Source organism: Sphaeramia orbicularis, chromosome 16 (genome assembly GCF_902148855.1).
Source record: "Sphaeramia orbicularis chromosome 16, fSphaOr1.1, whole genome shotgun sequence".
Classification (NCBI taxonomy): Eukaryota; Metazoa; Chordata; class Actinopteri; order Kurtiformes; family Apogonidae; genus Sphaeramia; species Sphaeramia orbicularis.
The window spans coordinates 24,295,374-24,310,862 of NC_043972.1; the positions used below are offsets into that span (position 1 = coordinate 24,295,374).

The 15,489-nt window shown below is 37.2% G+C and overlaps 1 protein-coding gene across 1 annotated transcript in view; it reads left to right on the forward strand.

Moving 5' to 3' along the window:
- Positions 1 to 15,489, forward strand: part of LOC115435868 (CUB and sushi domain-containing protein 3-like) — a 296,702-nt gene that overhangs the window by 260,292 nt on the left and 20,921 nt on the right. The window contains 3 exon segments of the mRNA XM_030158480.1: positions 6,982 to 7,155; positions 13,596 to 13,769; positions 14,022 to 14,095. Of these exon segments, the coding sequence (XP_030014340.1) occupies positions 6,982 to 7,155; positions 13,596 to 13,769; positions 14,022 to 14,095 (422 nt within the window).

Genomic DNA, 15,489 nt, shown 5'->3' on the forward strand with positions numbered 1-15,489 from the left:
GAAATGCAGATCTTCTTTTCTTTTTTTTTCTTTTTTTCATATTTTCTCTGCCTTGCTGCACTTTTTTCTTCTCCTTTTGGTCTCTTTCTAAGACCTAAGATCTAGGACAAGCAATGAAAAGCATACTGGTAATACCAGCATTTTTATCATTTCCCACTGACAGCCTACGCAGCATTAGGGCTTAGAAAAAGACAGAAAAATATCTTCTTTTTTTTTTTTTTTTTTTTTTTTTCCCTTGCATATGAGGCTAAAATCTGTGCCTTTTCAACTCTTCCAATAAAATCAGCCGCCTTTTCTTTTGCATGATTGGGTTTAACTATAAGGTGTGGTGGTTCAGGTGGGGAGAGCTGAAAATTGTTATGATACAGGGCATCTGTTATCTTGTCACTGATCTGGATGATAGGAGCCAATATTTCAAGGAGGGGAGAGTAGACGGAGGAAGATGGAGCGGAGGAAATAGGGGGAGAGATACTAGGAGACAGTTTTTGCATGTGCTGTCTGTGTGCATAAATTTGCACTTAATGCATCAGTGCTAGCCACGTCGTGTGTGTGACACACACACACACACACACACACACACACACACACTGATGACACATCTTAAGCCTCACCCAGCAAGGATTCAGCTTGAATCCCAGGTTTGGCGTGTTCAGCTAAGAGGCACTAATGCTGCTTAGAACTACTTAGGAAAATGGGGACACACTCTGCTTTCCATTGAGTTCTGCCTGCCACCCGTGCCTTTATTTATTTTTTTATTTCTGAAGAAATTTCCGACGCAGTGCTTATGGGATTAGTAGGCCTACCCCTCTAACCAGCATTATTTGCCTACTTGCACTCATGCTCTCTCTCCTTCTTTCATTCTCTCACAGACATAATACTGTATAGGAAGACACGCACGTGCACATGCAAACTAACTTTCTACTTCACAGCCTCCAGTTGGGTATTTTCGTGAAGTAATTCAGAATGTGGCACATGTGTTGTTTTATTTTTTTCTTTTTGTTTTGTTTTTTTCTTCCTACGGCTCCAGAGCAGCAACACGGAAATCCCAAACTGAAGATACTCTTTACTAAATTCATTAACATCAAAGAGAAACAATTTCAAGTGAACTTGTTTCTCCTTGAGAACTTTAAAAACAAAATGACACTTCTGAACAAACATTAAAAAAACAGATTGCTACATCAGTATTGTTTTGCCTTTGACTTTTATTAGCTGTTTTTCATGCTGAAAAAACCTACCCAAATATAGCATAAAAAAAGAAGCACAGCACATACATATCCATATGGAAATCTTTTTAGATCCACTTCCAACGAGGAACAAAAGATGGTTCCACCTTGGAGAGAACATGTGAATATTCCTCTGTGGCTTGCCCCACATTTACTGTAATGATTTGTTTCCAGCAGAAAAAAATCCACCTTTACTTCACAAGACAGTAAAGTAATAATAGACATCATGGGTACAACTTATGCTAATACAATAATTTGAAGCCCCCTCATTTTTAACTGTGTAGTAGTCGGGCTCACAGGATGTTTTCTGCTGGAATAATCCCAAAACTGAGCAACTATTTCACTCAACATTCTCCTCTCATCCACCGTCTGTGCATTACCATTTTCAAAGTCCTCCTCGCTATGTGAAAGAACACCACCTTTGTGCTGCGAACACAAAAACACATATTTTTATGTGGCCTTTTCTTTTGCAGGGATTTAGTCATTTTAAAACCACAGTGTGCTTCTCCATTTGCAAGTATTGCACCTGAAGAAGTTCTTCCTAACATTATACCGACACAATCTACACTTAGCAACGCCCAAGAAAGTTGTGGTTTGTCTTGAAGAAAGACAAAGTAGCTAGAGAGCTTTCATCCCTGTTCCTGAATGATCAAGGACAACAGTAGACCTATTTCCAGCTCTGACAGAGCACTAACAAAGTGAGATGTAACTGTGTAGGGGAAAAATTGCTTTAAATTGCTGGTTGGTGGGCTGGCATGGAAAATGGAATAAAAGTATTAAAGAACACACAGCACTGTTCATTCCTTATATACAGTGTCTTTCCAAAACAAAGCAGGTAATTTAGTCGATCTCTCCTGTAAGAACTACACCAGTGCACAAATAATAGCTTAATATTTATTTGAAATGCTTGAGGGAAGCTTACAAGAAGGTAATGTATGACCTCCAGTTTTTTTTAACAAGAACTATGACCACATTAGTTAATATCAAATACTTATAAAACAAAGAGGATTATCAAAGTGCTGCTGGAGGATGTTTCTGACATCTACTCTCATTCACATACAGTGGTGGAAAAAGGTTTTTGGACACCCCATTAGTTTGTGATGTACTGCATTAAGAATCACTGTTAAGTCATTGAACTCTGCCCAGTATTGTTCCATTCTCCAAATTTACATGCTCCCTTCTGCACATGCTCTGTTCCACTGAGGTCAAAACTAGATGTTTCAGCAAGATAAGGAAACACATTCAGGGCATGACATATTGAAACTGTCGAATTTAGTTTTATTTTTTCTTGTTAACCTTTTAGAGGACACTGATTAAAATACTCTGAAATTCAAAATTTCAACCTTCCTGTGTTATTAAACATCGTCATCTACCTCCACTTGCCATAAAACATTCGAGCAGAACTTGCTAAAAAAGTAAATATATGCAATAAAACAACTGTTACAAGGTCATAAACTGACAAAAATCACTCATATTCACTATTTACAGCTTCAAAATGTCCATAAAACCTCTCTGAATCACCATATAGCATAAAAAACCAACATGCTTCTGGACCTCACTGAGGCACAGGATTGGTTCCATATTTAATGTTTGAGGAAATCACCAAAAATAATCACTAGCTGATAAAGGGTTAACAATAAACTAACTAAAACATGTTTGTGTCTGTCTGATGCAGCCACATTTGACACACAAAAGAGTTTTCTCTAAATGTTTCATGATATTTCAAATTTTAAGGGTGTCCAAAAACGTTTTTCCACTACTGCACAAAGTCAAATCTGCTTCACATCTAGAACATAATGTGCTGCATACTTTTAGTACCCCTCGGCCTAATATAGTGTAAGATTCCATTGAAAGTTACTGCACTATAACTTAGATTAGACTGTCTTTGTGTAAAACTTATTACATACATATTTATATTTGAAAATACTCAGATGTTATAACTGCGCAAGGCTGTTCCAGGCAAATGTATCACCCCAACAAAGGGGTCATGCTTCCATGCCATGCCATTTGACCCTGGAAAAGTAGGTCAAGGTGACTTATTGTCTGTAGGCTTCTGATCCATGCCAAGATGCATCCACAGTATAAATGTGGCACAGATATCTCAATGCATTCTTCAGATAATGTGATTACATCGTTGAATGGACAGACAGACGACAAAACGACTGCAACACCCCTTCGGCCAGACGTTGGCCAAGGGGTAAAAAGCAAAAGTTTGAGGACATACCTCCTAATAATTGGATGCAGGAATTTCTTTTTTTATTATTATTCTAACTTGTCTTGTCCAGCATCATAACAGCAGAATGGTAGTCTGGCTGCCTTTTTGTGCTGAACAAATTTGCTTTGCCAAGGGAAACTTCATAAAGTATATGAGGCTCCCCTTGATATTCTACTATCTTACTTGATATTCTACTATCATACTTTATTTTGAGTTTCATTGAACCACATTTCGATGCTAGACCTGACATGAAGGAACAGGGGGAAGGAGAAGAAAGGGGGAGAAGGGAAGAAAAGAGTGAAGGGCCCTCACAAGAAACTATCAACAATACTAACAATAACAACCATGGTGATAATTATAATGGTAACAATAACTAGAACAAGAACAGAGTAAACAAGGCAGAAAAAAGGGAAGAAATTACAATGAAATAAAATAAATTAGACCTTTTTAATAAGCGATATAATGCCGGTATTTCATCCACATCCACTGTTAACAGTATGTAGCACAGAATTCCCACAGACAGAAAAGCTTGTGGAGATCCATCTACAAAGAGAGGACTTGACTCCAAATTAACACTCCTGGACTTGAAATAGGATGTCCCAGAAGTTCCTGTAGAAGTGACGGTCAAGTGTCAAGTAATTTTCTCTAGATCACGTAGTATCAGTGAGTGATAAGGACAGTTTAATCTTGGCTGCTTGCTGATAGATTTGGGGGCTTGGCTTTAATACACAGCAGAAATGATGAGAGAGCGGTCGCTGAATGAATGTTCTGTCAGTAGGTGAGTTCATAGCCAACACTGCACATGCCGGTCATAAAGAATCACTGATCTGACACCGAATCCATGCTCTATAATTACCTATACGAATGGGAAAACAACACATACAGCCCGTGAGCCACAGTACATTCAAACAAAGCATATTCTGCTTTCACATGGCTGCATATGTACATGCTTGTGATGATTATGTTGTACTGCAAAAGGATTAACTCTAACTAGAGAGCCATTATGTTTACATGACAGTTTAAGTAATTTGATTTGTAAACTAAACATTTGATCTTTCCAGACAGTCACGATGCTGGTGTAGCTTGACTTCAATTTGCAGATCTTTGTTCAAGTATTTTCAGCATGGGCGGGTATGTCTCAAAGAAAGAAAGACTTGGGAAAATGATGGGTGTTGAGGGAGGATAGTAATGGTATAAAACAACTGCTATAATTTATTCACATCCCTAAAACCCATATCCCATCTGCGTCCCCACGGGTTCATCTCAAAGTGTGTCAGAACAAACTCCGAGCTTTATTATGTATTCATTTATTACATTTCTTGAGCTGAAAGTTTATGGCTTACATAGACACATGATGTCCCCTCATTTCTCACAGAAATTATTAAATATACTCCGAGCAGAAATGGCAGAAAAATCCCACATACTCTTCAAAGCACAGACCATTTCTCTGGGCTAAAAACCTAGTTTTCACGCAGTCATAATCCACATTATGGAGAATGGTGAATTTGTGCCTCTTCTGGTTCTTCTTGATAACTGAAAGAGGGGACTATAATTTGTAGTGTGTGGTGTAATAGTACATTTGACAAAACATGATCATGTTTAACCTGCACAAAATAGCTTATGTCAATCCTGCTGTGTCTTATAAAGGACACAGCAGATAGGCACTTGAGGACATTTTATCATTGTGGGTATAAATTGGAATATAAAACCCACAAAATGACAATGTGTTGGATAAAATGATTTTTTAGTAAAATATTAGAATGAAACTACATGAGCTATATCTAACAATATGAGGCCTGTTTAATGTAACTGTCATAAATCCATACCTCCTTCATACCATGGATTCACTCACTCATTAGTTCTGACCCTATTCCCACGGGAGATAATTTGACAGTTTTTTTTATATAGTCTGTCCGTGTCCATTTTTATTTATTTATTTATTTTTACTGTTCGGAAACTGTAGATGTTTTTCCATTTGGATAAAGTAATTCTGTTGAATTCAGTAGGATCTGATATTCTCTCATAATGCGCTCTATCTTATTTTAGTCTCATCAATATGTGAGAATCTTGCATTTCCTGGATTTGAACAAGTTTGGCCTGTTTCAATTTGAATGCACAAATCCTGATGCATCTTTTTATTTCGACAGTAATTAGAAACAGAATCTGCTTTATTGGCAAAGTTTGTGCACACAAACAACGAACATGAGTCTGGCTTAACCTTAGCTCTTGCATGTTTTAGAATAAGTACAGTCGCAGAAAAAATTATTAGACCATCAAAAGTCATCAAAAACAATGGTTATGCAATCAAGTACTAACTCCTGTGTGTATCATTTTACTAAAACAGACAGAAAAGAAATCATGGAATGTCTAAAAGCGCTGTTTTCGGCAGTACAATGCCATAGATTTTAATGTAAGAACTGAAGTGATTTTGGTTATTATCAAGAAAACATGGAAAATGGTTAAATATCAGCTCTTAGCCCATAAAGACCCAGTACTACTTTTGTGGCAATTCCCAAATGATTTTTTCTTTATATTTAACCATTTTTAAGTGATTTATCACCATTTATGATAATATTATCCTATGTATTTTGCATTTTTCTGTGTAAATCATGTACTTTCTTATATTTAATTTACAGATCATGTAGATGTTCACAAAAACTCAGAGTAAATTCAAAAGGTATTTTATCAGAAACAGAAAAAAACTGAAGAAAAAGTGACTTTTTCAGTAAAGATATGAATACCTGAACATAAACTAAGTGTGTCCATCCACTGTCATTAATCCAACTCCATGGGTTTTACTGGTTAATAAATGTTGTAGAAGATGACGGTGTTTCCACGGTAACTACAGAGCCTCTGAATGTCCAAATGGGTCATATCTGATGACCATGAAAAGATGACAAACTCCATTTTACACCAATTATTTACATGTATTGATAGGATTAGTGGATCAACAGGTATTAAACATTTTAGATGAGTGGATGTTTGCGTCTTTATGGGTTAAATTGAACTCTCATGAGCTATTTTGTTGTTATTATTATATTTGTCCAAACAAATGTACCTTTAGTTGCACCAGGCATTAAAGTGAACAAGAAATTGCAGAAATCGATGGGTGGTTTAAAAAATTTTTCCGCGACTGTGTATGTATAAAAAAAGCATAGAATACAGAACATGAATTTTTACAAAACTGTATAAATAGTATGAGATTAAACAGTAAACATAACATTAGTGCAAGTATAGAAAAACAATAGTGCATTATACAGGGACACTAGAGCATATAGTGCACATGTATAGTATACATGAGGTAATATAAAAAGCTGCGTCTTCTCAGTGTGTTAACTTCATACAAAACAAAACATAGATGCTTCTGTGTTGCCTTACAAGTACAGAGTGCTCCCCAGCCTCACAGTTCTATTCGATTATAAAGCCCTCCTTGAAGTCTCAGCCCTACCCTCCTTCTGATTCTCGTTCTGACACAGACTCTATTATTATGTATTCACTGATCTGATAAGCCTGTCTTTGATTGTGTCCTCGCTTTCTCCACAGTGGTCACATGTCCGACACCCCCACCCATCCCCAATGGCCTCCTGGAGGGCTCCGTCCTGGAGTGGGGTACCAGTGTGAGCTACAGCTGTCTTCCAGGCTACGAGCTCTCCTTCCCCGCTGTGCTCACCTGCACAGGAAATGGGACGTGGACCGGAGATCTGCCACAGTGCTTGCGTGAGTCATACATTTATACCTATCATAACGATAATTATAGTTCTCTAACAATAGACATTTCTGTCATCATTAAAATATGTCAGGATACTTTGGCCTCATTATTAAAGTCTGGAGACCTATTGCTTGTCTTATTCATCTGAGTATGTGGGTAGATCAGTGCTTACATTATTAATACAACATGTCCTTTTCATACTCATATCAGTACGATTGAAATGAAAAATGAAAAAAAAAAAAAAAAACAAACACTCAGCCTTGGCAAAGAAACACTCTGTCATCTCTTATGAATGTATTTGACTTAAGCTCACACATATATTACTATACGCGTCTCTATTGGTGTTGTGTGTGTGTGTGCACTGAACACATAGTTCATCCAGTTTATAGGGGAATGTTTGGCAAGTCATTTGGAGGTACTAATAATGCGTTCAGAAATAACATAATTATGCATTTATATCTTGCATGACACATACATCATTTTACTCATGAAAATATGGGTCTGCTTGGTAATAAATCAAAACCACATTTTCGTTTTGGATCAGACACCCATATACTCAAAGTCTAAATTAGAGATTTTGCTTCCCTTTGTGCCATGATAAAATAATCAGCATTTCTACTAGCCATGAAATGTCTGTGGAAAACCGAGAATGATCCAATCAGGCAAAGTCATAACATTGCACAAAGGTCTTTGGCCTTTTTTCTTACACTCAGTGGTTGTTTTCTCTAAGGCAAGCAGTTATCTTGAGTTAAGGGGTGACACGACTAGATCAAGGAATTTAACATCAGAGACTGGGTGGGATGGCTGAAATACAATCCAAATGGAATTAGACAACCTTACACTAAAACTGCCCAACAGGGAGTATCAGTATTGCTTATAGTTACAACATCCACATCTTTTTTTTTGTGAACAGTCCGTCATTCTTAACAATAAAGCATCTTTTATTGATTAAAACATGTGAAACTGTGAAAATGGAGCATCATATTTTGAAGCAGCCCCCTCACTGAGAATAATTATTATTAAATTATACATTTTCAGTCTCTTCTCTGCTTGTATACCTATGATATTGGTGACGATGCTGACCTTCATTCTTTCTTTTACATATATGTGTATGTGTGCATATGTATCTATGTTTGAATACATATATGTCTGTGCATCTATATATATTTGTATGGATGTGTGCATGGTGGTGTGTATATATACAGTACTATGCCACTATGAGATCAATGGCAAAGTTCTCATAACCACATATATGCAATTGTCAGTCTGTATTAAGACACAACCAGGATATACAGGAAATACATTCAGCAAATACCGTACATTTCAGGAAGAAAATAGGTTCTGCAACTAACCTAAGCCCAACCTTCACCCGCATTTAATATTTCTGTACCTCATTTTCTCAGACAATATTAGATTTACTGCATTAGTATGCTTATATCTGACTTACAGTCACAGAAAAAAATATAAGACCATCAAAAGTCATCAAAAACAATGGTTATGCAATCAAGTACTAACTCCTGTGTGTATCATGTGACTAAAACAGACAGAAAAGAAAACATTGAATACCTAAAAGCACTGTTTTTGTCAGTACAATGCCATAGATATTGATGTAAGAACTGAAGTGATTTTGTTTTTTATCAAGTAAACATGGAAAATAGATAGAAATCAGCTCTGAAATTAAACTCTTATGAGCTATTTTTGTTGTTATCATTGTATTTGCCCAAACAAATGTACCTTTAATTGTACCAGGCATTAAAATGAAGAAGAAATTGAAGAAAACAAGAGTAGTCTAATTATTTTTTCCATGACTGTACAGTACTATGCCACTATGAGATCGATGGCAAAGTTTTCATAACCACATATATGCAATTGTCTGTCTCTGTATTAAGATACAACAAGAATATAGAGGAAATATGTTCAGCAAATACCATACATTTCAGGAAGAAAATAGGTTCTACAACTAACCTAAACCCAACCTTCACCTGCACTTAGCTTGTCTTTACCTCTCTGTTCTCCAGACAATATTAGATTACTGCATTAGTATGCTGATATCTGATATGTTCCATTCCACACATGTAGACATTTCTTATTCTGGGCAGCTTTTTTCACAGGAATACAGGCTGCATTAAATAGTGACTTTAGACAATAGAAGGAATTGAATTCAGATTTTTTTTGTGTGTGTGTTAGTGAAACTATACACCTTTTATCTGTATTTTCTTGTATCTGAGAAAAAGAAACTGACAAATGAATGTGGAGCTCATCTCAACCCTGTGAAAACAACAAACTAAAGGTGACCTAAGACTTTTGCACAGAACTGTATATGTGTATAAATTGTATATTCATGCTGCTGAATATAACACACACTCCACGGGCTTATTTTCTAGTTTTGTCATATATACAATATACGTCCTGTATTTTTAAAGAGGAAATGAACAGCATTATACTCAACATATTCTCGAAGGATTCACAATTATTTCATTGTAAACTGATGAGGTAACCTCCATTTTACATTTTGACTAAATGAAAAGTATTTTGACCTCAGCACTAGAGTCAAAGATACAATGTTGATGATGAACATGATGATCTGAGTGGAGTTACAAGTAGGATGTCTGATGTTCTTTATTACATTAAGACATGCTCAAAATCAGCTTTGGGAGCATAATAATAACCCGGGGGAAGCATGACTGCTCCAGAGTGTCTCAGCGTCATCAGGATCCTTCTTTGATTATATCAGACAGAAATGAAATATCAAGGAGATTGAAGTACTTACATGTGTTTGTTTCTCCTTGAATGTGAATGACGGAGAAAAAAAAAAAATCAGAGGCCACTAAAAACATTTTCACAAAGCGTTGAAAGATGTGCTGTTTGTTTGTGACTGCTGCAGCACTAAAAGCGTCATCACTTCATCTGGCAAGTGTAGGCAGTTCTTTTGTTTTGATTGTTAATATACTGCATTTACATGACCCCGGCTGATTGTTGCAGCTGGCTTATGCAGAAAATCTTTGCTATTCAGTGTTGTTTTCATCATCTGCATGCACTAAAGGTACATACAACATTCTGACTTAAGGTTAAATGGTAATAAGATGGTTTGCAGTATTTTGTACCACATGTTGGATTATGATAAAAATCTGTCTCTAACCCCTGGGCCCACTTTTAAAAATGATATTCCCTTCTGTGCTCCTTTCATTGATTCTAATGAGGTTGAGTTTTGCGCTCATGGCCATATTCAGTCATATTCAGTCCGTCAAACATGGTCCCATTTGCGTATTTAGCATCTGAAATCCAGCTGATAGACTGCTGTTGTTTGTGACCATACAGCTACAAGCACGGTGCTCTGTGCAGAAGCTCTTTTCTCTTCTAAACGATCATATTGCAGTCATTTATTGAAATTTATGAAAGACTATGTGCAAAATGTAATTGAATTTATATCCTGTTGAACTGTAAAGGGTGCATTGGCTTGTTGGCGCCAGATATATTCACTTTAGCCAGTCACCAAATACCTGTTTTTATTGAGCTGTGCTGGTATCTCTGCTTTCTGGCCCTCAGTTATTGTGATGGGTAACAAATGTCATCTGGTCATAAAATGGATATGGTTCCACATGGTAAATGTACCATGTCTACTCGCCGTCTACTGCAATTATGATGGCTGTCATCCCCCAACACACTACAACCATTTTTCCACACTGGCACCTCCAAAACGGCCTCCTGCAGCTATCTGAGCATGTAACCTTTATGTTCCGTGATGTGACATTCGTGCTTAATGTTTCCAGGCATAGAATTGTTTTTGATGGTGTAATTACATTTAATACCTCTATGATGTATGACCTAGAAATAGAAGGTGTCAATGCTAAGTGCAGTTTGACACAAACTGAAAGGTATGTGCTATAGCTGTCTGTTATTGTGATCAATAACCGGCTTAAGTAAAGAATCTTAAACATGCTGCTTTAGCTATCCTCCTGTGGAAGAAGCAGGTCTGTGATAAATCACTGAGCTTTTGCTAAAGCAAATAAATGGCTCTGCAAAATGAGAACAACAGGCAAGAAAGTGCTGATCATATTTGGTGTAAAAAGGCTATTATCTATGCATTAAAATGTCAGTGCAGCAGTATCTACCACAGTCTCATATCGTGAAGTCATTATTAGGTGGTAAATTCTTAGTCAGTGGAGATACTGTACTGACCATTACATATTCAGCACAATTTCTACAAAAACATCCATTTGTGATGAAGCTCAAGAAGCTTCTGGAAGAGGTCAAGAAAGGTTTTGTACCACAGTCGGAGATACAATTCTAAAGACGCTTTAGTATGCGTCAGAACATTAGATTCAAGTCATAAACTCAGCACGATAAATGATCCCTTTTGCTCCATCATACGCATCTGCTGCAAATTAAAGATTGAATAATAATAAACAGAATATTAAAGCCACAGCCTTTCTGTTCGTTAGACATAGAGAAGCATGATTAAGAAATCCGACTGTAATTTATACTCGGCACTTTTGGTTTAAATATAGCTCAGCTGTGTTGCAAAAGCAAATGAGGCTCCTGAATTCCTAAAATCCCTACATTTGTAATCATGTGTAACCAAACAAAATTAAGATCCATATTCATTTCTTCTTACCACATGAGAAAAGGGAGCAAGTACCATAAATCTCTGTGAGAATGCAAGTTCATGTGTCTGCAGGGATGAGACTGTGATCTCAACTTTGAATCCGGCCTCTGCATACTGATTACTTCAAAGCATTGATAATTCATCAAGGAAAGGGGGGAGGCTTTAAGACAGAGTGAGAAAAACTTTGACTAGTCTCTCTCTCTCCCCCTCACTCATACACACACAGGCACATTAAATATGCTGAGCTTGGTTTGGCCCGGGGCCACTTCTCTTATATATCCATAAAACAGTACATTATTTCCCTGTGGCTTGATACGTATGACTGATGTGCATGTCACCTGTTTGGTCTGTATTGTCAGCCCCCTAAAAAATGCCTTCAGAATGCTAAGGCATGCTGTGGTATTTGAGAAGTGACACGAATTGTTTTCAGGTTCAACAACACATTTGCATCTTTATTTGTTGTCAACAAACAAAATCAAAATACCGGATTCCCACCTTGTTGAAACTCACAATGAATTGTTTTCAGATGGGACCTATAGTGTGGCAAACATTTTCTAGCAGAAGATATGTCTCAGAGAACAAGGATTTGTTTCTAAGATAACAGTATTTGCAGTAATGGCTTTATTCAGCCATTCATGCATGGGGTGGATTCTAATCTCCGCTCTTACTAGATATCTATTATGTCAGGGATTGGTTGTGGGAAGCCCCTGTTGGTTCCTGACATCTAGGGAGAGAGCAGGCTAGAACTTATCTCTGTCTCCAGACCTCCACACAGCAGCATATGTCAGGTCTGGAGAAGCAGCCTGTCTTATTATTGGCCTGATCCCGCAGTGCTCTGGCTGCGTGACTGAATGCTATGACTCATCTTCACATTTGCTCTCTCTCACTCTGAGAATATCTGAACCTCCTTCAGCAACTAAGAAACTTCTACTGATCAGAATGGTTATAGTGACCTGATGGATGAACGTATCCTGTAAAGATAGATGGAGGGAAGGGCATCGGTGGGCTGTAAAATGGCTAACTTCTCTACCCATCAAAACCACTCAGTCTAAATTATTCCAGTCAATTTGATTAGATGTCCACAGGCAAGGAAGTGGAGGAGCCGCAGTGATAATCCGATGGGTTTCATCTGCCGAGGCTGAAGTGCCGTTAAAAGGAGACATACAAAAGCATTGGAGAGCAACAGTGGTGGCAGATGGCTGCGGTTGTGTTAACCTCAAGGCTTTGTCAGAAAAATAATATTCATAATATTTCACTTGCTAATTGTTTTGATCTAAAATTGAATGCCATGACCTCCCTCATTCCGTTTTTACTGCCAAGATGAACGCTCAGGCACACATAGCTATTGTAACCACTCACCAGGAAGGTTAATTGTAGGAAACAAAAAATGATTAGACAGACTAATTTATCCTGAGACAAGGATGTCAACCCATCGTCCCACATACAATAAAATGCGTGCAGGACTCATAATGTCAGTGCGGTTTAAATTATTCAGTCCACATCATATGGAAGGACAAGGAATACATAAAAGCAGCAATACCCACAGCAGCGTTGGAAATCACTGTAGACAGTCTTCACAATGATCTGATCTTCTGTGGGTAAAAGCAGTAGCCTACACATCTTATTTTGGATTAAATGTGAAGTTGCTGCCGTATTTAAGTGTTGTTAGAGTGCAAAGCATACAAGTGTAAAAATGACAGATCAATAGAGCAACAGGGCTGGGATTAATTTCAGGAAAAGTGCAAGACTGCTCTCAGAGGAAATTGCGTGACATCTTTGTTAGACTTGTTGGCCCTCGGTTTTTTTTCACATCAGCACTAAGGCACAGTTCTGTCCCTGCAGCCAAGTTCTGTGGAGACCCTGGTATGCCTGCCAAAGGACGGAGAGAAGGACGCAGTTTCATCTTCAAATCCGAGGTGACGTTCAGCTGTAATCCGCCCCACATCCTGGTGGGATCAACAACACGCATCTGCCAGGATGACGGCGCGTGGAGTGGATCTCAGCCTCGATGCATAGGTACCCAACCAAAATACTTTGATTTTGCTAATCCAATAAATAGGTGTCAGTTTCAGCTTGTGCTTCCAAATATTAAAGGTATTACAAGTAATTTTGCTCATGCTACCATTCCATTCCAGTAATTGTCCTGTAGTACATTGTACACCAGAGAGAAATTGCTTTGTCATTATTGGTAATTGCCCCTGTGTCACAGTCTCATTTTTATTCTTCTGCAGTTCTTTTGCTCATCATGACAATGATTTCTTGTTCCAGAGCCCACAAGAACCACCTGTGAAAATCCAGGGACACCTGAGCACGGCTTCATGAATTACACAACAGGCTTTAAGGTAAAATGAGCAGAAACTATGTGAAACTATGTGGGAGTATTTAATGGATTGTGTTGGTGTCTCTGAACTGAATTATTCCCTACAAATTTATTTCAGACACAAGCAGGTAAGTTAGATGAGCTGGATCTACTCACTGCTGTTTTGAATCGTAATGCTCTTGTGCAAATAGATCCTGCAAATCCACATTTTTACAATAAGCACTGTGACTTAATATTTGAAATTGAATCTCTTTCTATTCATAATATGAACAAGAGGGTGAAATTTAACCAATATGAGAAACAGTATAATGTCTATGGGCCCGGCCAAGCATACTAATCATTCCCTATCTGTTTTTGAAAAGAAATTTAGCAGCAACCATAATAGCTCAAATTGTAGGTCTAAGCAAGTATTTTAACATGCCATTAAGGAATAATAGCCAAATATTTAATAAAAACATGAATTTATCATCATTAACAAAGTAACGGAGTGAGGAAAAATAGTTAGTTTTAAAAGACATTAATTTATGGTAACAGAGTGAGAATCCAAAAAACTAACAGAATGAGCTGTTTGTTCAGTGTCATGCACCATAAAAATAATCAAAGATTTTATTAACATACTGATAAAATGATCAGTCTTTGATGACATATTCATTACTATATTTAATTAATACACATCTTTCTGCTGTTTTTTTTTTATAATAAATAGCCTAACATTCAAAATCATTATAGTATTTGATTATTATGAAATACAAGATTAGACACAGGCATGTATTTTCAACATATTTATTTACGCATTTCTGTTTACATTCTGAATTTGTACTGTATACATTCATTTACAACATTTACCGTTCTGAATTTATACTATATTTTCATATATTTTCTTATATATCCAGTTGTAATTCAGGTACAAAGTAGACACATTTTTAGAAACTAGAGATATATGTCTCTCATGCTGAGTAATCAAAAATATTGTTTCAGAGAAAAAGGAAATTGACCCTTATGTTCACTTTCGCTCGGCCAGGCCTATATAACTTACTATGTATTTGACAAGCACAACATATATAGTGTGTGCAGTACGATATAGTTTTCACTTGACTGTGTTCTAGACTCTGCCAATGAATCCATTTTTGAAGCAGCCTGGCTCTTTGTACCTTTGAAGCATGTACAAAAGCAGGATTGAAAGTTTCACCTCTACTATGCTGAACCTTGCATAGACAGACTTCTCTTTGCACTTCATTTTAGTACTGTGCAAGTGCCAGAGAAAGTTGTGTCTGAACTATTACACTCTTTAAACCAATCACAATCATCTGGAGTGGTGCTGAGCCAAGGATCCAACAACGTGACTTTGCGAAGAGTATTGGAAGGGGGGGTTGCTTGAAAGGACACATTAAAATCCCTGCAAGGACCCAAGCATGC